This window comes from Gracilinanus agilis, chromosome 1, assembly GCF_016433145.1.
Source record: "Gracilinanus agilis isolate LMUSP501 chromosome 1, AgileGrace, whole genome shotgun sequence".
In the NCBI taxonomy this organism is placed as follows: Eukaryota; Metazoa; Chordata; class Mammalia; order Didelphimorphia; family Didelphidae; genus Gracilinanus; species Gracilinanus agilis.
In genome coordinates, this window is record NC_058130.1 from 12,710,783 (window position 1) to 12,736,692 (window position 25,910).

At 42.6% G+C, this 25,910-nt stretch overlaps 1 protein-coding gene across 1 annotated transcript in view; it reads right to left on the reverse strand.

The window, feature by feature from the left end:
• The window catches only part of ERC2 (ELKS/RAB6-interacting/CAST family member 2), a 743,930-nt gene that overhangs the window by 530,257 nt on the left and 187,763 nt on the right, over nucleotides 1–25,910 (reverse strand). Inside the window, exons 4-5 of the mRNA XM_044675466.1 lie at nucleotides 17,696–17,770; nucleotides 14,177–14,218 (exon numbers count right to left, since the gene is read on the reverse strand). Coding sequence (XP_044531401.1) covers nucleotides 14,177–14,218; nucleotides 17,696–17,770 — 117 coding nt within the window. The remainder of the gene's footprint in view (nucleotides 1–14,176; nucleotides 14,219–17,695; nucleotides 17,771–25,910) is intronic.

The following is a 25,910-nucleotide window of genomic DNA, read 5'->3' on the forward strand; positions in this document are numbered from 1 at the left end:
GTTGAGATCTCTCTCTCTCTCTCTCTCTCTCTCTCTCTCTCTCTCTCTCTCTCTCTCTCTCTCTCTCTCTCTCTCTCTCTCTCTCTCCATGTCCCCCTTTGAAAACCTTATGAATTGTGAGGGAGCAGAAGACTTGGATTTCCCTTCAAGGTTGTTGGCAGTATGTGCTCATGAAAGCTGCAGCTGATGATAGCTTCTACATAAAGCACTAACAGCCATACCTAAGAAAGGCAACTTCGGGACTCTAAAATGGCAGCAAATAACCACATAGTCGTTAAATGATTTGCCCTAGCTTACGAAGGTAGTAATGGTCTGATTCAGGATTTGAACTCGGGCATTCCTGACTTCAAGTCTAACCCTCTATCCACTGCGCCAATTAGCTGAAAATGTTTTACATGCATTGGCTCATCTGATCTACCCAACAACCTTGTAAGGTATATGGTATAAGAAACATGATTATGATTTTATAGACAAGGAAATGGAGACGTAGTAAGGATAGATGGCTTGCCTAGGGTCACAAAACTAGTAGATACAGGAGTGCTACCTTAAAATTATTATCATATTATTGTTATAATTATTATAAAACTTCAGTAGTCCAATGAGAAGAAAGTGCTGAGATGATTTTTGGTAAAATTTTTCATCCATCTACATCTCAGTCTGTTGTACTATTTGTATGAGATGTTCTTCTCATTTCATTTGTATAATCTGTGAGGGTTATAATGAAATGGAGTGAGCCTGCAAACTGATTGCCTTCTAGTCTTAACTTAAGTCTTATATGAAAAAGTCTCTCCCATAATTGACATAATTATCTGGATATTCAGAAGTCAATGTAAGGATTTTTTCCCACGATTACCTTCATTCACCTTGCTAGGATAGGTGTGAATTTAATGTGATCATTGAGATAGTTTGGAGGAAAATCTGTTGGATGGGCTATCTTCTACAAGCAAAAGAACAGTCAAAGAAGTAAAGATAAAGTCAAGGACATAAGAGCTTGGAAATCCCAGGACGAGTTCTCCATATTAGAGATGCTTTCTCAGGTCCCCACCAACATAACCCCATCTCCCCAACATAAGCTTTCTTATTTCTTATTTCATTGTTTCAGGTTGTCTTCTGTCCCTGATAAATTTCTGATGCCACCCATGTGAATAAAGATTGTAACCCATCATAAAGGATGAAAGAAGAGATTGGACATTTGCTCAAAGAGGATTAGCTCATTCATGATGAACAGGAAATAAAACTGTTTGACTTCAAGTCTGCTTGTTTTCTCATCTAAGGAGTATTATCTTTGGCCTCAAAAGGAAAGGGCAAGAATGGCCAATAAAGAAGTGATGTCAAAGATAAATAGAGTAAAAGAATACATAGCTGAAGTAATGTAGTCTAGTGAATTATAATTCAGGTACTGGAAGAGATGAAAAATTGGGTTGTTGTTGTTCATTCCTTTTTTTTCAAAGAGGACTAATGGCATCATTGGTGACGTCTTGGCTTTTGAGTGAGTTAGATTGAAGTGAAGCAGAGTTACACAAAGTTATCAGTCTTACTCTCTCTTCCAGAATCATCCAATTCTTGTGGCAAAACAAAAGTCAGGATGACTAGTTATGGCCCAGGATGCAGAAGACGACCTTGGCTTCTTCGATGTCTGATCAAGTTCTAAACCTCCCCTCCACAGAGCTTGCTTCAGACATTTTCATGACCATTGGAATAAGTTGTTCTCATTCGTCCTCTCCACCAGGGAAAGTCTTCATATGCTTAGAGTAGACATTCCTCTAATTTACTGATGAATTTGAAGCCTTTCACCTCAATCTGGTTTAGCCTATCTGCCAAGGTTTTACTGGGGTGTGGCCACTATGAATGCTAAAGTTTCTTGGAGCCACCAATGAGAACAGGATAACTGGTAGCAACGAAAGGTAGATGAGCAGCCCTGGAAAAAGCTCAGCAAGCCCTCTCACTGGAGGTGCTAGTCCTCCCTGCACATCCCATACATCCCAGAGAAGAGTATTTGATTATGATTTTAGGAAAGATTTCAGCTAGGTTTCATTTTACTCTTCTCTTGTGCTTCCTACTATCTCTCTTCTCTCACTCTTTCTCTGTCTCTTTCTTTCTGTGTCTGTGTCTTTGTCTGTGTCTGTGTCTGTCTCTATCTCTGTCTCTCTGTTTCTGTCTCTCTCTGACTCTCTGTCTCTGTCTGTCTGTCTGTGTCTGTCTCTGCCTGTCTCTGTCTCTCTTTGTCTGTCTGTCTGTCTGTCTGTCTGTCTGTCTGTCTGTCTGTCTCTCTCTCTCTCTCTCTCTCTCTCTCTCTCTCTCAAATGGTAGTCATGCTGAAGAGAGAATGGAATGACTGGTCAAGCAAGGAGGTAGATGTTTCTTCAAAGTGATAAAATGGTACGAAAGGAAAAGTAGGAAGCTTATAAAACTTGCTTTCCCTCCAATGAGCCAGTAAGGGAGGCAATAGGAATATCCTTACCTCAGCTTTACTGAAGAGGAAGCAGAGACTTTGAGAGAGTAAACATATTGAACTTGACCACTTTCCCACTCAGACCTGCCACAGCAACCAGCACCCAATCTCCTGATAGCACTTTATTTCCAAAAGTGTGGAGGATCGAATGAGATAAAATATAGAAAGTTCTCAATGTATCTCAAAGTTCTATAGAAATTATAGCTGTTATTCTATTACATGCACATCCCTATGTACAAAGCTTAGTGGATAGAGAACAAGCCTTGGCAGCCAGTCCCACCTCTGTTGTGTGAACCTAGGCAAGTTCTTAAACCTCTCCATCCTTGAGACAAGTGGTGTCCAACTCAACTAGAGAAAGGGCCACTAAGATGTACACAAGGATCCCTCCTGGACCCACGTTGAGTTAGAAAACCACATATTAACATCTTCTAGGTTCTACTACATTTTTGTTGATTTTGTTAAATATTCCCCATTATTTCCATCCGAAGTGCTGTGGGCCCTATAGGCCACCTGTCTGCCCCCTCTGCTCTAGGCAACTCTCTAAGGCAGATGTTCTTAACCCTTTCTGTGCCATAGACCTCTTGCGCAGTCTGACGAAGCCTCTTGGACTCCTTCGCAAAACTAAATCTTGAAATTTTAAAAACTAAAAGTTTTTAAATCGTTAAAGAAAATGGTAAATTTCAGTTAAAAAAGCCTAAAAATATAAATTATCAAGGAGCTACTGATCTATATTGGCAGAGGGACTTTTAGTAGGAATTACCTACCCGTATTAGATATCACAGTTCCCATCAATAAAATGAGATGATATATATACATATATAATCTCCCAGTTGGTAGGAAAATGCTTTGGAAATCTTGGAAATGGCTTACCATTTTAATTTGACATAAACGATAATGATAATGACAATAACCACAACAAAATTCTAGATAAAAATGGAATAAACAGGAAGAAAATCTCCCAAGATTGTAAGAAAGCAAAGGGCAAAAAGTGTTCCTGACTTTCTGCAGCTAAAATAAACATTTAAAAAATAAACTGTAAATATGATCCCAAGTCATGTACACATTCGTGTACCATATATGTGCTCATGTGCCTACATAAGACAGATGTGTACATCTGCATGCATACCACCATTCATAATGCCTTTGGGGGGGCCTCTTCTCCTGGTTGCGATGTCATCACTTTTTCTTTTGAACATCAAACTGATAGTTCTGTTAAACAACTGAGAAACAAATTTTGTTCCTCTCTAGGAACAGCAGAATGTTGTGGGAGAAGGAGGAAGGGAGGGAGTAGGAGGGAAATCAGAAAGGCAATAAAACTGAGTCATCTGCCATTACAGTTGGGCCATTGCTGGATGTCACAGTGTACTCTCCTTCCACATGTACTAAGAAGCGATCAGTGATGCATTATTAAAGATGAATGCCAATATATTTTCCTTCCATTTTAATAAAGGGTCCTCGGAACGCCCACCAGCAGCTTCCACAGAGCTTAGCAAGTCCTGTGCTTCGGTCCAGGGACATGGCAGAAGACGAGCACACAAAAAGGGTCAACTTAGTCTAAAGAAGACATGATCCAATGAGAAGGAAATGTCTCTGCATAATTATATTACCCTCTATTTAAAATAAAACATGAAACTATTATTACTGGACACCACAGAGGCTCTGGTCGGCTTCCTTTTTAAAACCTCTCTTGCTGGGGATGGGAGCAGAACTTTCCAAACCTACAACCTTTGGCCATGTAGACTCTGGAAGGATTTATTGTATGGGGCTAACCACTGTTCTAAGGGGCCAAGTTAATCACTAGAAACAGAAGGAAAGGTTTGGCATGAAATACATTAGAAAAACAGAATTCATGGCTCATCATCGGTGGTGAACTGCTTTTTATTTTTTGTTTTTAATCATCAGACCTTGAAAAGATGAAGAACTGTATATAGCATGAGAAGGTACAAAATGGACTTTTATAAGTAGAAAGAAAGAAATATTTTTTGTTGATGGAAAATCCCACATTCTGAAGAAGTCCAAATTATAGCTTAACTCAAAAAGTTCAAAATGCTTTTTCCCCATTGTACCATTATCTGTTGTTAACATCTATTTTTTAACCAGGTTCATCACTGGAAATACCCATTTTCTGGCCCCTGTTCCAATGGACCATTGAGGACGGTTTACCAAATAAGACAACATAGGGTTGGCATCATTGGAGAAATGGCACAGGGGTTGGTCTTCAAGGATTCATCTTGTAAATACCAAATGGAAACAAAGAGGGTAACATGTTGCAGTGGCTAAAAGACAAGAAGATCTAGACTTGAATCCTGCACTGGCTTTCCCAGAGTTAACCATTGTGAGCCTTAGACAACACTAAGATTCCCAGTGCCTGCCACATACTAAACACTTAATAAATGGTTGCTGACTAAATGAATGACTACAAGATGGAATTTCTCAGTGAACCCCTTAAAATGGTGGAAAGGGAGGAGGATAAGCAACTCATGCAAAGACTGAAGTTGGGAGCAGAGCCCTAGTTGGAGGCCAAGAGGAGGAAGATGCTCTGGGCTCCATTCCTGACCTTCAGCACTTCTGAATCTCTTCTCTCCTGCTGTCTCATCATGGACCTTCCTTTGGCACCTAGGGCATCCTCATCCTGAAATCCTCCAACACCCCTGCTACCTCCTCATCTAACTCAAAGCCTATCCCTCTTCTCCCAGTGGTGAATTTATCCTTTGGCGAGCCTCTATTTCATGAAGGGGCCCAGACCAGCCTGCCTTCATTCCTCTCCAGGACTTGTTTCTAACTTTCTAGGCTTTAGCGCTGAATACTTTCCCTCCTTCCTACCCTCTTTTCTGCTCCCTTTTATGTACTGCCTCCATTAGGATGGAAACTCCTTGAGGGTAAAGACTCTATGTTTCTATTTGCCTCTCCAGTGATTAGTACAGTGCCTGGAACACAGTAAATGCTTAATAAGTTTTCTTCCTTCCTCTTTTCCTTCTTTCTTTCCTTCCTTCCTTCCAAAGAAAGCTGCAAAATTAAAATGACCAACTTGGCCCCAAAGAAGAGAGAGGAGCAGGTACTTCCCCCAGCAAGGCAAGTAGGTGGTACAGTGCACAGATATCTGGATCTGGAATCATCTCATCATCTCCCTGAGTTTAAAACTGACCTCAGACATTTGCTAGTAGTGTGACCCTGGGCAAGTCACCTAATCCGATTTGCCTCAGTTTCCTCATCTGTAAAATGAGCTAGAGAAGGAAATGGCAAACCACCCCAGTATCTTTGCCAATAAAAACTCAAATGGGGTCATGAAGAGTCAGACATGACCAAAATCACTGAATAATAAGAACAACAAAACTTCCCTCCAACTTTCTGCGGAGATGGGGTGGGGGTGGGGTTATAATGTATCTACTGCCAGACTTTTTCAAAATATTGATTAGTGTTGCATAACTGGTTTGGGATTTTTTTGTCCTCTCTTTTTCTTTAATTCTTTGCTCCAAGGGATAGCTTCCTGAGAACGGGGGGAAGATGAGAGACAGTAGAATATGTAGTTCATATTAAAACAAAAGCTATCGATAACACTTTATTTTAAGAATGTTCCATTCATCACCAAAGTCAAAATGCAAAGAGTTGTAGTAAAAAAAAAGGGGATCAAAAGAATTATAGGAACACTAAAAGCCCAAGTACCCCCCACTGCTCTGTGCAGAAGTTGGGGGGGGGGGTGCTATGGGTGTGTAACAAGGCCTATAATCCTTTTTCTAGGTGTTGGTTAGTTTTGCTGAAATTTTTCTTCTTTTTTTTTTGATCTTCCTAAAGGTTTGCTCTGTGGAGGGGGAAATTTGGATGACATGAAAACTCTACGTACGTATGAATTTAAAAAAGAGAAAGGCACGAAGCATGAAGCAAAAAGGAATAGTGTCAAATGGTGAGGAACATGAAGACTGAAGGAGAAAAACACACAGACAGATAAAAGCTATCAGCAACCTCAAAGAAATTCCCCAAATTCCAGCTCCATAAATTGTTTCCTTAAGGTACAAAAACAAGCCTCAAGAGTCCACACGTTTATGATTGCAAACAGTGGCACGGTGAGTTTAAAATGATTTCTATTTGGCTTAAGGATGCACTGTGTTCTAATTCTATTCTTTTATTATATAAGCTAAGTATGTTTTGTTTAAGCAAAAAGTTATCTCACATCCCTGGCCAAGTCAGCAGAGAAGAGCAGAAGGAGCGATGGGCTTGGAGTCTGGAAGAACTGGGTTCCGTCCCCACCTCTGAGACTTACTAGTTGGGGGAGCCTGTGCGATAATAACAGTAACAATAAAGGATAATACTTGCACATATGTATGAGGACTTTAAGATTTGCAAATCACTGTATGCATGAATAAGAACACACATAAAATCAAAGATCTGGTGGGGTATACGATCCTCTACAGCAGTGGTTCCCAAACGTTTTTGGCCTACCGCCCCCTTTCCAGAAAAAAAAAATATGACTTAGTCCCCTAGAAATTAATTTTATTAATTTTAATAGTAATTAATAGGAAAGATAAATGCACCTGTGGCCATCACCGCCCCCTGCATCGCTGTAGCACCCACCAGGGGGCAGTGGCGCCCACTTTGGGAATCACTGCTCTACACTAATAGTCCCTACCTCTACAGAGAAGCAAGAGGAGGTACCTCCCATCTCCTCTTTCAAATCAAGGTGCTCATTATATAGGTATAGAAGTGATTTCATTACATCTTCACAAAAACCCTGGTAGGTAAGAGCCATATTTTTTCCATTTTACAGATTAGGGAAAAAGAGAAGTGACTTTCTGAAGGTTACACAGCTGGTAAGAGTTCCTGGCAGCATCTGAACCCAGATCTTGTCTTCAAGGACACACTAAAATCTCTACATCCATTTCCTTTGGCTTCCCAAGTCTCTTGATCTTCAGAGACTGCAAGAAAATATCAAGGAACTATTAAATAGTAGCTGGTTTACAATCTGCACAAAGAGAGAGAATTCCCATCCTGAGTTCCTCATGATGACAAAATCGCAGTCTCCATATCCTGGGATGTGTTCCCTAAAATCCTACTAAGAGATTGCCAAGGGCAAGAAATTGGGCATGGCAGGACCAGGGTGTGATGAGAGGCCAGGCAGAGATTCTGAAATTACCACAGAAGTCCACAAAGGAGAGAGTGCCATGGACACCTGGGAAAATACAACCCAAAGACAGTTTCTGTTGGCTGGCTGCCCTGGGTGAAATGATGGAGCAGGTAACCCAAAAGGGATCATCTTTGTGGTCTTGGGGGAAGGTTTCCTGCCATCCAGAAGCCATCCTATTTTTGTGCTTCATCCAAACAATCTTTTTTTCCTCTCTGAAGATCAGAGAGCAAAGCAGGGATGGTACCAGAGAGGGAGGGGGAAGGACTGAGTCACCCAAACGGCTTCCAGATGAGAAAGCAGTCATCGCTTGGGTCTCACTCCACCCTCCTGAGGGATGACTTGCAATCTCCATCCTACTCCCAATCTCTGAATCTAAGGAGCAGCTGGAATTCTAACTCAGCCTGGCCTTCATGTCTCACATAGTCAGTGAGTGGCTATGGGGGATGGGGAGAAGGAAATAGAAAAAGATGAGAATTGGAAACCGGATTTTTCATGAAAAAGTTGAATGAAGAAGTCCTCCTACCTGGTAATTCTTCTTTTCATCGCCATTTCCACAGTTCTCTATTTGGACACCTACATCCCCACCCATTTTTCTATGGTCCAGATCCAGTATTTCATCAATGTGAAGAACTCCCAATAGAGAGAGAGCCCTTCTCTGTGACTTAGATTCTTTTTTTTTAATCCACACTTTTCTGTCTTAGTAACAACCCTAAGACAGAAGAGCAAAGGCTCAAGTGTTAAAATCCAGATTTGAACCCAGATCCTCCGGACTATCCACATGCCACCTATCTCTCCCCTGTGACTTAGATTCTTATAGAGCTGCCCAGGAAACAGAAGTGGCATTGCTTGCCCAAACTCACAGTCAAACGTATGCCAAAGGCAGGACTTCATGGACTTCCTGAAGACATAGGTCTTCCTGACTAGGTGGCAGAATAGATAGTGTGCTGAGCTGGGAGTCAGTAAGATATGAGTTTAAATTCAGATACTTAGGAGCTGTGTGACCCTGGGCCAGTCACTTGATCTAGTTTGCATCAGTTTCCTCATCTCTAAAATGAGCTGGAGAAATAAATGGCAAACCCTTCAGGATCTTTGCCAGGTAAAACCCCAAATGGGGCCACAGTGTAAGACAAAACTGAAGGACTTTCTGACCAAGCTCTATACCATCCTGGTTAGTATACATTAGAGGAAACCCTTGAACTCTGGACTTCCTGACGCTAAGTCCAATCCTCCCCTCACTACCTGTACTGCCTTTCTGGAACTCCTCTGATCCTGAAAAAACAGCTGCGTTCAAAACTGGTTTGGCCCATGGAAATCTACAACAGGGGCCTCTTAAATCCAGGCGGGACCGGATCCAGGGGCACCAAGGGGATGGATGGGAAACTCAATGACTTTCCATCCAGGGCACGTGACAGCCCATTATCATGATGGAAACTTAGAGAGGGAAGTCAACATTCGCCTTGTGGTTGCCTCCCCAACCCTCCTGGCTCCCCTGCTAGCCAGTAAGGAAATTGCAATCCCTAAATAAACAGCCAGCACTAGGTCATCTGAAGCTCGAAGGAAAAAGAGGGCTGCCTCTCTCCAGCACCCCGGGAGCCATAGCCAAAATGAAAAACCCAAATCTGAGCAGCCACCTTCACTCACGCGGATTAGCCCAGCTTGTTGCCTCGGCATCAGTAAGCATGCCAGGCAATCAGCTGGCCCTGAGAGAGGACCAGCATTTCTCACCACCAGGGCAAAAAGCTTGGAGACCGGAAGACACAGTCATCGGGAATGCCAGAAACTCCAGGATTCCGCCAGGCTAGGAGTGCTGCTAGTAGGCTACAGCTCTGGGAAGGGAGACAGTATGGTGGCACCCACGTGGAATGGAGCCACCAGAAGCACTACTGATGGCAAACCAGTCACTAAGCTCGATTGTTTCTATGCTGCCCGAGATCTGAAAAGACTGTGAATGCCCTCAAAATTCTAGCAACCTCCTCCTGACTGTTTCCTGGGACTTAGATCAAGTTCCATTTGGGGCTCAAGGAATCATTACACCTTCCAGGACCAGCCCAGCTTCTTGTCATGGAGTGAAGGATTCTGGCAAGGTGGGTAACGTCCTCCATCAGGCCAAACCTAAGTATGGCTGATATCGGGCACCCCCAGATAGGAGAGACGTTGGACAATGAACCAAAGAAATGACATTTCTGGGCAGCTGGGTGGCTCAGTGGATTGAGAGCCAGGCCTAGAGATGGGAGTCCTGGATTTAAATCTGACCTCAGACACTTCCCAGCTGTGTGACCCTGGGCAAGTCACTTAACCCCACCCCCCCCATCATTGCCTAGTCCTTGCTACTCTTCTACCTCAGTACCAAATACACAGTAGTGATTCTAAGACGGAAAGTAAAAAAAAGGACATTTCTCTTAACACTTCAAAAGATAAATGTTACATTAAGTCTTACAATAAACCCTGTGGAGTAGTTCCTATTATCTCCCTTTATAGATGTGGAAACTGAGACTCAGAAGTATCAGAGGCTAGGCTGAAGCTCAGGTCTTCCTGACCCCATGGCCATTAGCCTTGTATAAATCACAGGGCAAAATGACCAAAAACAGATATAATCAATGTTGGACTGGTTGGGAAATGATAGGCAAATGAATGTAAGAGAATTAAAGTGAATATCCAACGTACCTCAAGTATTATTTTTATAGAGTTTATTAATACTAACTTGAAGCAAAGGAACATAAAAACTAGAGAACTCACCCAGCCACAGATGTGGAGAAAAAAGAGAGCAAGAGGCAGAGTCACAGCCAACTTTATACAAACAATGTAAGCGAGCAGCTTTGGGATGAAAGGAAAAGGATGCGGCGTAATGAAAAAGGATTCTGGGAGGTGGAGTCCAAAGATTCCTAATTAATACAGATTCATTGCTGGTAGAACTGTGAAATGGCATAATCACTTTGGAAACCAATTTGAAATTAAACAAATGACTAAAAAACCCTAAAAAGTGCCTACAATAGCCTCACCCTTTGAACTAGAGATTGTGTTACTCGGCTTCTACCTCAAGGGAGTCATCAATAAGGAGAAAGTCCTCAAATGCTCCAAAATATTTATAGCCACATTTTCTGTGATAGCAAAGAATTGCAAACAAAATGGAGACCCGTCCACTGGGAAATGGCTAAATAAATTGTGGCAGGTGAATGTAATCAAATATTACTTCACTAGAAGAAATAATGATGCATATGACAAGTTCAGAGAAGCCTGGAAAGATCTACCTGAACTGATGCAGAGTGAAGAAAGCTGAGCCAAGACAAGAGTACATACAGTAACTCCGCTAAGAGAAATGGAAAGAATGGCTCCCCAAAGAACAAAGGGGACTCAAAGAAACAGGAGAAGCAGTCCACAGTGACACAGGTCTTCAGATTTCCAATGAACTGATTAGTTCTGTTGATTTTTTTCCTCTCTAAAAATTACTATTTGTCACATTGGCTGGCTCCTGGGGAGGGGCAGGGTTACTTGGGATAACTGTGAGGATGCAGGCAACAGAAAATATCAATAGAGACTTTTTTAAAGACTCACAGGGCAGTTGAGAAGGGAAAGCAGGCAGGAAAAATGTCTCTGGGCATAGGTCACCCAGGAACAAAAAGTCACCAATATCCTTCTCTTCTACACTCTTAATGGAGGTGTAATAAACTCACTGCTGCTGGTGAGCCTTCTGTAAAAATCTAACTCCTGATGACAAGGAGGTGAGAATGAGTTCTGCCCCAGGTCAAAATCTTCATTGCCTTTGGCCAAAGCTCAGGGATGGGGCCTAGGAGTTCAATGGGCCAGGGAGCTCCTGGGTAAGCAGTCTCCCTCTACCAGTGCCAGCCAACACCTCTGTAACCAAGAGTCTCAGAATACTATTTAGAGCACAAGCCAGGATCATCAGAGGCAGAACTTGAACTCAGAACTTTCTAGTCCCACAGCCAGTTTTGTATCTACTAGGGCATGTGGGCCAAGACTTACAGAGTATATCCATTCCTAAACATATCTCTCAATGAGATCAATATATAAACTCAGATTTAAGACTAAAAGAGACCTCAGAGGACTTCTCGTCCAACCTTACTCCCATTTTACAGATGAGGAAACATAGGCCAAGGAAATGATTTGCCTGCAATTGTTTAATTAACAAATACATGAACTCAAAATAGAAACTAGACCCTGCTCGGCACTCCTCCCCTCCATCACACTGCCTCTTAAATTATTAAAGCCAGAAAGCATTTAATGGAAAATCTTATTGATAAAATAATGACTAGAGGGTGAATGCTGAGCTCCAACCATTTACAAGTGAGGACACGTATTTCCTTAGTGAATCCAAGAGGCTGTCACTTCAAATGTGCAATATTAAAGGAAATTGTTGACTGATGGCCCTTAGTATTTCCTTCCCGTTTATTTACATTTATGTGAGGAGGTTGTTCCCACACCCCTACCTTGAAGGCAGGAGCCCTTTCATTGTTCTGCCTAGCACAGAGGTTGGCACACAGTAGGTACCTAAGAAACATTAGCTGATCGACTGATTATTCTTCTCCACCATATCTCTGCCCCCGCTCCCTGGGCTCAGGCACACAACCTGGCAGGCACAAAGGGCTGGCCAGAAATATGAAGGGAATGTGGCCAGACCCATATCCAGCTTGGCCCGATCGAGTGATGAATCCAGTAATACGAGCCTCCCTTCTCGTCACCCCACCTTGTCATTTCTCTCTCTGCTTGGCCACAGACCAGCCCAAACTTGGAAAAAGAGTCCAATCAGGCTCAAGACAACCCAGCAAGTGTTTGTTGTATGGCAGACCTCACCAAATGTGTGTGGGTACACTCATGGTCAGGCCAAGTACCCCAAAAGGACGGCACCATGCAAGAGTGGCAAAGAAGGGGAAATGGAGGGGAGTGGATGGAAGATCCAAGAAGACCTGGGTTCAAATCCTGCCGTGTACTAACTCTGAGCAAGTCTCTTCTTCTCTCAGAGTTCTAGGGAGCTAAAATGGTATGTCGGCTTGGTGACCAACCTACACTCCAAGGTTTACATAGTGCTTCCTATATGTTATCTTATCAAGGCTCACAACAAACCTTAGGGCAGGTGCTATTATTTTTCCCATTTGGGGATGCCAGTATCTGGCATGCATGTGTTGCATAATAGATGCACATGTATAAATGTATGCATGTACATGTGTGCATAGCCATACAGTCTATACATGCAGATACATATTTTTATTATATTATTAACAAATTATGTGTGTGTGTGTGAGTGTGTAAATCACTGATTCTCAAACTGAAGAGGTTGGATGGCTGATTTAGTGGAAAGGACATAGGATTGGAACAGAGGAGCTGGGAAAGAATCTCATCATTGATACTATCTGTGTGATCTTGGGAAGATCCCTTCCTTCTCTGAATCTCATCCCTCAGCTCTAAAAAGAAGGAAGAGAGAGGGAGTCATGTTAGACCATCTCTAAAGTACCTCCCACCTCTAAATAGAGGATCCTAGGAAAATGACTTCTTCAGCAGGCCCTGAGCCACAGTGGCTATGCATCACCTGACCCAATGGAACAAAAGCCAGGACTTGTCCATGGATGGGTCCTCTCATTTCTGTTAGCCCATTTGGCTGCCAATTTTAAAAATAAAATAAACTCCTTCTGTTAGTAAAGTACTACAATTGCTCCCTGAGGCCATTCCGTTCTAGGGTACATTACTCACTCAAGAGCTGCCATTGCTTGAAATGAGCTCCAATGGAGCCATGTATTTATGAGCACAACTCTCAGACGACTTGGTGAGGGTGCCATAAGTATGTGCACCTGAACCCATTTTATCTACTTATAGAAGCCCTTAGCACATAGTAGGCACTTATTAAATCTTTGATTGATTTAAGATGATTGACTGGCATAACTCCCACCTGCTATTCATGAAGAGGAGACTTTGACTCTGAATACCTTTGAAAAGACCAGTTGAACAAGAACCTGCCCATTTTTTGCTACTGACAATTTCTTGCCTTTCTATTTCATCAGAGTGAAAAAATAAAAACAGAAGCACAAAAGCTGTTATACTTAACTCCAAATGGATGGAATAAGGTGCAAAATTTGCAATGATCAAAAATTCAAACCAGTTGGGTTCTGTTTGCAGTCTCCAGAAGGATTAGCTTTTTCTGAGAACAGAACTAAGAGTAAAAGGCAAAAGTTGTCAAGAGTCTAGATGTGGAGAGGAGAGCAATGGAATGGCCTAAAAATAATCAAAGCTATCCAAGGATAGTATGAGCTGTCCTAGGGCAGAATAGCATATTTTCTATAACTGGACATTTTCAAACTAAAGCTAGAAGATGATACATCAGGGAGGTTAGAGAAGAGATTTTTATTCAGGTACTAATTAGACTAGATGTCCAATCAAGGTCTCTTTCAATTCTAAGATTCTGTGATTCCATGATGGAAATAGTCCTTTTTCTTTTGACAATATCCTATAACAATGGAAAGGAGAAACTTTTTTTTAAATCCTTAAGGATTGAGTCATTAAAGCAGGAAAAGGTGGAATACAGCTATATCTACAAAGGCACACACGTTTTCTAAGACACACAAGCAATTTTCTAGTGCAAACCATACATAACATACCTGCCATATCAAATCTCGATCAAAATTAAAACAAGGTGTTCTCTGAAAGAAGATAAACCACAGATAACTTTATTCACAATAGGTCCTTCCATTTTAATTCAAGTGATTTGAACAATACCTCTATAATTGATTGCCAGAAGGCAAAACTATCAGAACTACCTGGGAAAATAATATTTCTCTATCCCCTCACTGACAAATGCTTTCTGCCTGGAGAACTCGTGATTTTAAGATGTGCAGAGAATCTGTCTCACAAAGAATAATCCTGTTCAATAGGAAACTTACTGAGTATGCAAAACAGAAATGTTTCTCAGTGGTTCCAAGTAGGACTTTATTTGGAGCAAGAGCTCAAGGAATCTCACACCTACTGTCTTTTTCTGATGGGTGACAGATGAAAGAAATTGAAAAGTTGCTCTGGGGCTGTTTAGAGGATCAACATACGAATTAAGGATTGTTGTTACCTAAAGCAGCATTTCAGTTAGAAATTAATTTGCCTTTTTATCTCTTTTTCATGGCTTTGTAACTGGAAATTTGGGAAAAGGTTGTTCGACTCAGAGCCTTGGCTAAAAGTTAATATGAAACTTAGAATATTAAATCTTGTCTGAGAGAGCTAGATGCCCTCACCACTGCTGAAATACAAGTTCCACTCATTCTGAACCAAGAATAGGGTTACCAACTTGTTCAAACTGCCCCCTGGTAGTCAGCTCTAGAATCTGAGCCTTCCTCAACTGTTTCCCATCCAACTCCAAAAAGGATCATCACTTGGAGTAGAAGGGAAGTTCAAAGCCTGAGTGTCTGAATGCTGAGAAAACATGCAGAGCCTGAGTATTCTAACAGCCTGCAACTTAACTCATCCTAAAAAAGTGAAATAGGTGTTAAGGAATGACAAATTCTTCCATGTCTTAGCACTCTTATTATGTAGCCTAATGATTTGAGCATTGTCAGCTATGTGCATAAAGCAATACTGCAGCCTTACATTATTGCTAAATTTGTTCATCAGTGTCCACCTTCAAAATGGACTTCCATGTTATTCTATTAAATTGAAAGATTTTAAATATTAACTTTTAAGAATTCTGGGGATTTTCCCCTTTGGGGCATGGGATTATAATGATGGAAGCAGTGAATAGAAACCAATGTGAGACCTCAAAAGCCTATTTCAGCCCTAAATCTCCAACCTCATCATCTCTTAGTTTCTCTTTTTTAAAAAATGTTCAAAAACCATTCAAAAAGGGTAACAAGAGTGGGTATAACACTGAATGTCCATCACTAATGCTGGGGGAGTGTTCGCTTTTATGAAACAGCCAATGGCCCTCTAAGATTCCACATAGGAGCTGAGATGCCCAGCTTTCTCAATAGGGATTTTGAGAACTCCTGTTGATGAGATAGGTTGCTTGTTTTAGGCTCCTGTAATTTCATGGATTTAAGAGAGCATCCAGTATAGAAATTCCCATCCACTGATGCAATTTGTCTATAATGTACAGTCTTGGAGCTTTGCTGGGTCATTGAGAGGGTTAATGGCCGTTAATGGCCCATTTATTCAAAAGCATACTCCTTGAAGGCAGAGACTATCTCATTTTTATCTTGGTAGCCCAGCTACCAAGGAGAACTGACACCAAGCAGATATTTAATAAATATTTGTTGGTTGACTAATAGATTTCTAGTTTGACCTTGGAAGACATCTACTTAAAACACCCTGGCATTAAAGCTGAAAGGAACCTCAGAGCCATTTAATCCAAGGCTCTCCTTTTACAGATGAGGGCACTGAGAATGAGGGAGGTTGTGATTTGACAAAGGCCACAGAGAAAGTCACGGTGAGAGGCAGGATATGAAATCAAGTTCACTCACCCTAAAATCAGTGCTCTTCCCATTCTACTACATGGCTTTCCCTTATCCCCTCATCTTACAGATAAGGAAACTGAGGATCAGGGAGTTTATATAATTAGTCCAAGCTCACACAGGCAGTAAGTAATAAAATGGGGATTCAAGTTGATTCTAAAGTCTTATCCATTGTCATGAGCTGGAATATACCACAGGCTGAAGGTCTTCCTAACGCCAAGACGGTTCCCTAGATACTACACCTAATTCTGTTTCTCCAAAGTTAACAAATTATTGGAATTCTTATCAGTATAACATATATATTATGTATAAGCCAATTTTAATCATTCACTTTATTCTATTTTTATAAAATTTTTACCTTCTGTCTTAGAATAGATATATAGTATCAGTTCCAAGGCAGAAGGGTGCCAACCCACTTTCCATGGGCTAACTCCTCTCTCCCCTAACTTATGGGATGCAGAAGAAAATCCCAGAGGCCTTTGCTGTATTTGGCTGAAGCTATTGTTACTGATTAAACAACATTCTAAACTCATACGTATAGAAGGCAAGAACCGTTCCAGCGTCCAAAGGTCAATGGTACGGAGTCATTTATTCCTCCCCAGACCTTGGAGTCTTTAGAACAGACAATCCGAGTATGTGCATCGAATGATGACAAGACCCTGGGCAGAAGTAGGGACTGGCAGTGCGTTTCCTTCATCCTTCAGAGTTTTCCTACAAGTTAGTCATAAGCCTCGAGCCCAGCTCGGCCAACTGTTCGAGCTGCCAAAGGGCACACGTCCCCGTTGAGAAACGCTCTCTTATTCCTTCAAGGTGACATTAACACGGTGGGAACTGGTCAAGCCCCAAAGCATCCATTCTCAGGACAGAAAATTTCTGCCAGGCTTCCTTTTCATAAGCCTTTCAAGTGAAAAGGCTTTCGGTTACTAGACACTAAAAAGGAAGAAGGCAGCTGAGTTTCCATTCACTGAAATCTGCTTATAAAACTTTATTGTTTCATTATTCCTAATTTTTAGCCGATGAGCATTTAATTATCTGGCATCCACGAATACGTGTTCCAGTGTCAGGAGGTTTTGAAGCTTATTCGGCTGTTAGCTTCCCAGCTGATTTGGGAGAAGGAGATGTAGGAGGGAAAATTTGTAAATACCTTCTCCATTGTCATCGTCTCCCAACCTTGACTAAGAAACGCGTTCAGGTTCATCCGCCCACACACGGCAGGGAAAGTGTCTCTTTAATAGGAAAAAATATTTTCCTGTTAATGTCATTCCAGGCACTCAATGCCCCTTCTATTGGGCACAAAGAAGCCTTCCTTTGGCAAACTCTGGTTCTTCCAAAGGGCTTTTCTCACTGAACTGGGGGCTGGGGAAGCCAAGTCAATTTAGTCGATTCCTTAAAATGGAATTCTGGAAACTAGTAAAGCATTTCGGAAGGCTTCTGGTGCTTGCCAGTCGGCCCCATTCAGGTGGACGACACACAAACACACAAAGAAGAGCCCTAATGAATCCGTCTCCAAGAATCACAGATAGAAAGAGGCTGCATCAAAACAGATCATTAGCTTGAGACTGTTTGTCTGGTGGGCTGGAAGGAAAGAGCTATAACAAACGATGAGGCTCGCTGCATGTTTTCCCATCTCAGCTGCCCCCCAACATCACCCTCTCGTTGGCACTGCCAAGCACGCCCGGCCCCTACCTTCATTTCTATGACAGTCTGAAGAGCCTTCGTCTTTGCCGGTTCTGGCTGAAGTTGGGTCCTCCGGTGCAGCTCCTGTGGAGGGACACGATAGAAATAAGCCTGACGGTTCATCGTCCCATCATCCGGCAGTCAGACAGCGTGCCCCAGAGTTCCCCAAGGCGGGGCTCGCTACGTGGCCGGCCCAAGGCTACAGGTGCTACTACTTGCCGGCAGCCCGCTCTTCCCGCTGCTGCTGCCGCCGCCGCTGCCACTGCCTGGAGCCTGGGTTACGGGCAATGGGAGCTGGCACATGCGCTATGTCTAAGACTTCCATCAATAATTAATGTCAACTGTGACAAAGCCAGCGAGGAAGCCGTGTCCAAGAACTCTTCAACACGGCTGCATGTGCCCAGACAGCCTGTCCTCCCCCGGCCAATCACATCGCCGGGGGCTCCTGGGAATAAACAAAAGGAGAAAAGGACCTGGATGAATGCATCAGCTCCCACGACTGGAAGCAAGCAATTAAGAGCGTTTTCAATAGGAATGAGGCACTTTTGAGAGCAGCAGATTGGTTTGGGGGAACATGGTGAATGCCTTGCCGTCTACTTTCCAGTCGCGTCTGAGGCTGAGAGATGAATACTCTGAGAGGAAAACCCAACGTATGGAGAGCGGCGAGAGCTAGCTTTCAAGCCAGGCAGGGAGAAGAAGGGAAGAGGGAGCAATGTGAGCTCATGGCAGAAAGAGGGATAGAGGACCGCCTTAGGAAAGAGGGAGGCCTGGGTTCAGCTTCTGTTTCTGGCCCATCCCAGCTAGACAAGTTTACCCCTTAGTGAGCAACTCTCAAATAGTCTTTATTTTCAGAGAAGGTGCTGACCTACAATGGGAGAGGAGTTTCCTCATTCAAGGAGGTTCCTTTTCCTATTCCAATAAAAACATGGAGTGGATCCCTATGAATGTCAGCATCCACAGTGTCCATGCTTGAAAAGGGAAGGAAGGAGGGCAGCTAGATGGGTTAGTGTAATGAGAGAAACAAAAAGTCCTGGGTTCAAATCTAAAACTCAGCCACTTCCTATGTCACTTAAACCCCATTATCCAGCTCTTACCACTCTTCTGCCTTGGGACCAATATAGAATATTAATTCTAAGATAGAAGGGAAGGGTTAAAAAAAAAAGGTAAGGAAAAAGGAAAGAAAAGCCAAAGAATAAAAGTTGACAAGTTCTACTGATAGGTAGACCATTCCTTTAATTTAAAAACAAGCCCAATATTAGCAGTTTTACAGTTCCAAGAATTTTTTCCCTTCTCATTTCCTTGCACTGCCACAAAGAGCAGTTTCTTTATCAATCACTACCCTGGAAAGATGTCCAGAATCTAGAAATCTGAGAAATGCAAATAACAACAGCCCTCGGCTATCGTCCCACTCCCATCATGTTATCAAGGCTGCTAAAAATGGGACACTTCTTGTTGGAGGAGCTGGAAGATGACAGGCAGCACGGAGCTGGCTCGATCGATCTGAAAAACTAGTTTGGAATCATGGAAGCAAATTTGAGAAATTGTTCATAAACTTGGAGCCAGCGATCCGACGACTTGACACTGTATCCCATGGAGGTTACAAGACCCAGCCAATATTGACAAAAAATAGTCAAAGCAGAACTGTTTGTGATGACAAAAAAAAAACATAAACAAAATATGTACCCAGGGACTAGGGATGGAAGGAATCAATTATGACATTTCCATTTCTGGAATAGCATCACTCGGTATGGAATGGTGCATGTGAAGACATCAGGGAACATGGAGGACTTTATAAGAACTGATAGAGACTGACGTAAATAGAACTAGAAGAAGAATCTACACAATGAATACAACAGTGTAAAAATGAGTCTCTGCCTGTTACATCAACACTTTGGCCAATTATAATGTTAATTCCACACTGTCAAAGAGAACATCTTCATCCCCTCTACAAATAAATGAATGATAAACTCTTCTCTCAAGCAACATACTTTATTTTTTTTTAGGAAAGAAATCTGTTGGGTCGACATGAAATATATCTTCTTTTAAAATCACAAAGGAGTTTCCTACATTCAAACATCCTTCCTTCCTTTTCCTATAATCAATCCTATCGATGAATGGAGGGAAACAAAAATTAGGAGGGAAGACTCCTACCTTAAATTTCATGTTCCTTTTTCTTCCATTTCTGTGACTTTTTTTTTTAAAACCCTTCACTTCTGTGTATTGGCTCCTTGGTGGAAGAGTGGTCAGGTTGGGCAATGGGGGTCAAGTGACTTGCCCAGGGTCACACAGCTGGGAAGTGTCTGAGGCTGGATTTGAACCTAGGACCTCTCGTCTCTAGACCTGACTCTCAATCCACTGAGCTACCCAGCTGCCCCCCATTTCTGTGACATTTTAAAATTATTCAGCTATAACTGACTATGGCTCATCTCTTGAGAAATCCACAAGAGTTTCTACATCATTTCATTCATAGTTGGTAGGTTACCAATATTTAATTTGTCTCCTGAAAAAAACCATTTATCGACATAGTCTCTAGTTCACAGGCTCAAAGGATTTCGAGATGGAAGGGACTTTATGAGTTATCGGTTCAAGATCATCTTATTATAAGAACTACAAAGGAATGCAGGATTGAGAATAGTAAGGTGGAATAGTGAATGGAGCGCTGAACTTGGAATCGGGAAGACTGTTCAAATCCTGCCTCAAATATTTTCTAGCTGGGACAAGTCACTTATAACCAATTCCGTCTATTTTCTCATCTGTAAAATGGGGATAATAACAGTACCGTCTCCCATTTTTATGCTGAAGATCAAACGAGATATTATAAAGCACTTTGAAAAACTTACACCACTATATAAATACTAATTATCTACCACATGCCACCAAATGAGAGGTCACTCAGTAATAAGAGGAAGCTGAAACAATAGTGATTAGTGGCTCCCTACTGAAGTAGCTATCTTTGTGTGTGTTTAAAGTCATTTTTAAATTCCCTTTTATTTTATTCTCAATCTGACATAAGTAATAGAGAGATCTGCTGTCTTTCCATGGATGGATCTGGGATAGACGGGCGGTTTCTTGAGGCTGGACAGCTGTTACGCCTTTCAAGTGATTCATGGGAAGACAAATATTTCTGCCAGAAGGACCGAGGAGGCATTACGAGGAGGATTATGAACTCCTGGGCAAGAAACTTAAGTACTTGAGGGTACAGGTGGGCTTCTCATCACTACTGTTGATTGAAGGCAAGGGATTCCGAAGAGAAAGACAGATCTGGAAGGTGAGAAGCTGGCTAAGAAGATGAAGTCTGAGAACAGGATTTAGATTCCCAGACCGTAGCCTTTATTTTAATAAAGAAAAGATGGGCTCTTGGCCAGGGATGGAGTGTCCCTAACAAGGGCCAGTAAAAATATATTTTTCCTGGAGCTTTGCAGATCTGGGCTTTAAGAGAGGCAGGAGGGAGAAAACTGTTCCCACATCTGCCTCATCTGAGGTCATAGAGTGACCGTTCAACACCGAAGAAGAATAACAGAAGAAAACCAGGAATCTGTGGGATGACAAAGTCCGAAACTCCTTGCGTGGGCTGCCTAGGAGAGTCTTGTTTGCATGTTCTTTGGACTGGCCACTGCCGAGATCCCTTCCTACTCTAGGATCCTAGTGTTAAGGTCACGGGGACGTCCTGGGGACATCATTCCATGTGGTGTAGGCAGAAAAGAGAATGTGGGCCTGGAAATCAGAATCGTAGATCCTAGATGTAGAGCTGCCTGCCGCGAGCCTTACAAGCCACCTAATCGGAGCCCTTCATTTTATGGATGAACAAGCCGATGCTCTACACGGGTCAAGTGATCCGCCATGGGTCGAGCAACGACTAAATGTCAGGGTGGGATTTGAACGCCAGTCCTCCCGTCTCTATGGACTACTCCATGCTGGCCAATCCGAGGACACTCGGGTTCTACTCTTGGCTCTGCCCCTACCTAGCCTCGTGACCTGGAGCCAAGCGCATCCCCTCTCCAGAACTTGCTTCATGGGTCTGCAGGATGACGTTCAGACTGCATGACGCTTAAGGGCTCTCCTCCCCACTCCAACACGCAAGAAATCTCTCCTCTTCCTTGGCTCGACCCACCGTCCTGCCACTGTATTCAGCACCAGCTTATAAAAGTCCTTTACCATCTGCATTTAACCTGGGGCTGGGAAGATTACAGGCTTTGAAAGCAGCAAAGTTAACCGTTTTCTGATCCTAAATTTTATGGCCACTGAGATCACCTCGGCTCCAAAGGCGAAAAGGAAAATATTTTATGCCTCCAGGCTACAGCTTCAAGTCCACAGGCTCATCCTCGGCGGTTTATCCCCCTCGAGGGGAAGGGGAAGGGCTGCTGCGTGCAGTAAGTGCTTGCTAAGGCATCGTTAAACGTGGCTTCCAAGAACAATACTCTTCCCATAATTAGCCACATTGGTTTCCGTTGTTTCAGAGACAAAAGTGATCTTAACTTTACGTGCACGCCTGCAGTTTTTGTCTGTTGGCCAAAGCATTCTAAATAAACGTTTAGACATGTTTCTGGGTGCGATGATGGTCCCCCCCACACCGATAAAGTCTTACATGTATGGAGGTCAGTTTTCTTGATGCATTTTTTAAACCCTCACCTTCCATCTGAGAATCAATACTGTGGGGCAGCTGGGTAGCTCAGTGGATGGAGAGCCAGGCCTAGAGACGAGAGGTCCTGGGTTCAAAGCCGGCCTCAGACACTTCCCAGCTGTGTGACCCTGAGCAAGTCACTTGACCCCCATTGCCTTGGAGCCAATATACAGAAGTTAAGAGTTTAAAAAAAAAAAGAATCACTACTGTTTATTGGTTCCAAGGCAGAAGGGCAGTAAAGGCTAAGCAATGGGGGTCACACATTTAAAGGTATCTGAAGTCACATTTAAAGGTATCTGAAGTCACATTTGAACCCAGGACCTCCTAGTTCTGAGCCTGCTTCCCCATCCACTGAACCACCTTGCTGCCCCCAGTTTTCTTGATGTACTGAAGAAATTCTTCCCAAAGCATTTAGAGCTATAGAACCCAAAGCCATCAAGTCCAGTTGAACCCTGATCCTAAAATTCTCTCTAAGACATCAGTGGTAAACAGATCTCTGAGGGAAAAGACTTTGTTTTTTACCTTCATGTCTTGAGCACTTGGCACAGTACCCAGCACCTGGGAAGTATTTAATAAACGCTTTTGGGATGTGGCAGCAGAGATATCCCCAAGGCTACGGGATGGTGGCTCTGGAGCTCAGAAAAGAGGTCGAGTCTGGAGATTCGAACTAGGGAATCATCTCTGAAATCAGAGTAAACCATAGGTCTAGAGCTGGAAGCAGCCTGAGAGATCATTTAATCCAGCTCTATCATTTTACAGGGGAGGAACCTGAGACCCAAGGAAGGAAGGTAGGGGACTTGTCCAAGATCACACAGGTCACATGTTTCATTAAGTGGGATTTGAAACTCCACGGCCAATTTTTTTTTCTCCTTTGCCTTCAGAATGAATGAGTTTGCTGCCAGAGAGAGTGCATATAACAAGAAGAGAAATGAGATCAATCAATCAGAACCATTTATTAAGGTCCTACTATCACATACAAGCTCTTAGAGAACATCTACATTGAACTGTCAAGGAAAGAATGTGAAGGAAACAAAGATAGGCTCAGAAAAGCAAACTCAGTTGAAAGGGACTTCAGTGGTTCTGTCATCTGACCAATTCCCAAAAGAAATCACCAGGTAGCACATCCAGCAAGTGTGCATCCTAAGAGTGCGCCTCCCGGATGCCAGAGAGAAGGACTGTCTCAGGGAAGGTGAGGGTCACAGAATCTTAAAAGAAGGGCATGGATAAAGGAAAAGGGTTCCATCCTTCACCACGATTAATGTCATCCCAGAAGGCCCTGACGCCTCAATCAACAGGGACAGTTAAGTCTTAAACAAGAAGTACTTACGCCCCATACCTTCATCAGTGGCGATGTGTGCTTGATTAAATCACAGGCAAAATCAGCCCATGGGAGTAGGGGGTAAGGAATCTTCCTATAACTTGTCGACAAATCCTTAATCGATTAGGGAGGATCATAGGCTTTGGCTGTTAGATGAAGGTCTATAATGGCCACACTGGAAATATTTTATGGTTGGAAAAAATGGAGACTCCTTGAGTTTATAATTAATAACAGCAAGTCAGTCTAGTACTGGAGTACTCTTAAGTTCAGGAAGTAAGAATTCCAAGTTAAGAGTTAGACAAAGTTGGGCCATCTGGGTAGCTCAGTGGATGGAGAGTCAGGTCTAGAGACGGGAGGTCCTGAGTTCAAAGCCGGCCTCAGACACTTCCCAGCTGGGTGACCCTGGGCAAGTCACTTGACCCCCATTGCCTACCCTTACCAATCTTCCACCTAGGAGCCAATACACAGAAAGTTAAGGGTTTAAAAATAAAAGAGTTAGACAAAGAACTAAAAGGTAATTGCTCATGGGTGAGAAGGAAGGGATTCCTCTCTCCCTCTCTCTCCCATTCCTCCCCTGTCCCATGTCATCAGAGAGACTGGATTAATAAAGAATACATCCAGCTGGGATCAGAGAAACTAGACCACAAGAAGACAGTGCCCCAGTCAGGAGCAGAGAGACACGTGGAAGAAAAAAGAGATGTTGAGCCAGTCATCCAAGCGGAGTTGCAAAAAGGGGTTCCAATACCTGGAGTTCTTGAGAAATAACACTTTCAAGGAGTATGAATCCCCCTTCATGGGTAAGAACAGTGCCAGCTATTTATTGACTATAGAAAGGCACAGACCTCAGAGCCCAGCAGAAAGTTGCATACTTAAAGGAAAATTCATAAAGACTCCATGAAGGGGAAAAGGATTTACAACACTAGGGGTTATGTGCATGTACCGTTTTTTTTGAACTTTGGGATCAATCTTCTCATAGGTGGTGTATGTATTTGTGGGAAAAGCATGCCTCAGGTTTGAGGGTAAAACCTATCAATTGGCATGTATTTTTAAGTACCTGTTATCTGCCAGGCTCTGTCCTAGATGGTAAGGATACAAATATATTCAATAAAGCAATCTCCCCTCAAAAATAGCTTATTCTCTAATGAGAAAAATACTTTGGTAGCTACTGTTCTTGCAACATCATTTTAGTCAATTCCTTTCCTGAAAGTTAATGACTGTTGACTGATTGCTAATGGAAAATATACTGGTGGGGGCTCATGAACTTAGTATTAAAATTTTGGCCTCAAAGATTTATCCCTATACTCCTGAGAATAATAGTAGCCACTCTCTGTATGAACATGTTGAATGTGAGTTGAGGAAGTGGTTGCAGACAGAGTACAATAATAAGATGTTTATTTATTATTTTTATATATTTTATTATTATATTATTTTTATTTAATTATAATATAATATTATTTATTATNCAGAGACAAAAGTGATCTTAACTTTACGTGCACGCCTGCAGTTTTTGTCTGTTGGCCAAAGCATTCTAAATAAACGTTTAGACATGTTTCTGGGTGCGATGATGGTCCCCCCCACACCGATAAAGTCTTACATGTATGGAGGTCAGTTTTCTTGATGCATTTTTTAAACCCTCACCTTCCATCTGAGAATCAATACTGTGGGGCAGCTGGGTAGCTCAGTGGATGGAGAGCCAGGCCTAGAGACGAGAGGTCCTGGGTTCAAAGCCGGCCTCAGACACTTCCCAGCTGTGTGACCCTGAGCAAGTCACTTGACCCCCATTGCCTTGGAGCCAATATACAGAAGTTAAGAGTTTAAAAAAAAAAAGAATCACTACTGTTTATTGGTTCCAAGGCAGAAGGGCAGTAAAGGCTAAGCAATGGGGGTCACACATTTAAAGGTATCTGAAGTCACATTTAAAGGTATCTGAAGTCACATTTGAACCCAGGACCTCCTAGTTCTGAGCCTGCTTCCCCATCCACTGAACCACCTTGCTGCCCCCAGTTTTCTTGATGTACTGAAGAAATTCTTCCCAAAGCATTTAGAGCTATAGAACCCAAAGCCATCAAGTCCAGTTGAACCCTGATCCTAAAATTCTCTCTAAGACATCAGTGGTAAACAGATCTCTGAGGGAAAAGACTTTGTTTTTTACCTTCATGTCTTGAGCACTTGGCACAGTACCCAGCACCTGGGAAGTATTTAATAAACGCTTTTGGGATGTGGCAGCAGAGATATCCCCAAGGCTACGGGATGGTGGCTCTGGAGCTCAGAAAAGAGGTCGAGTC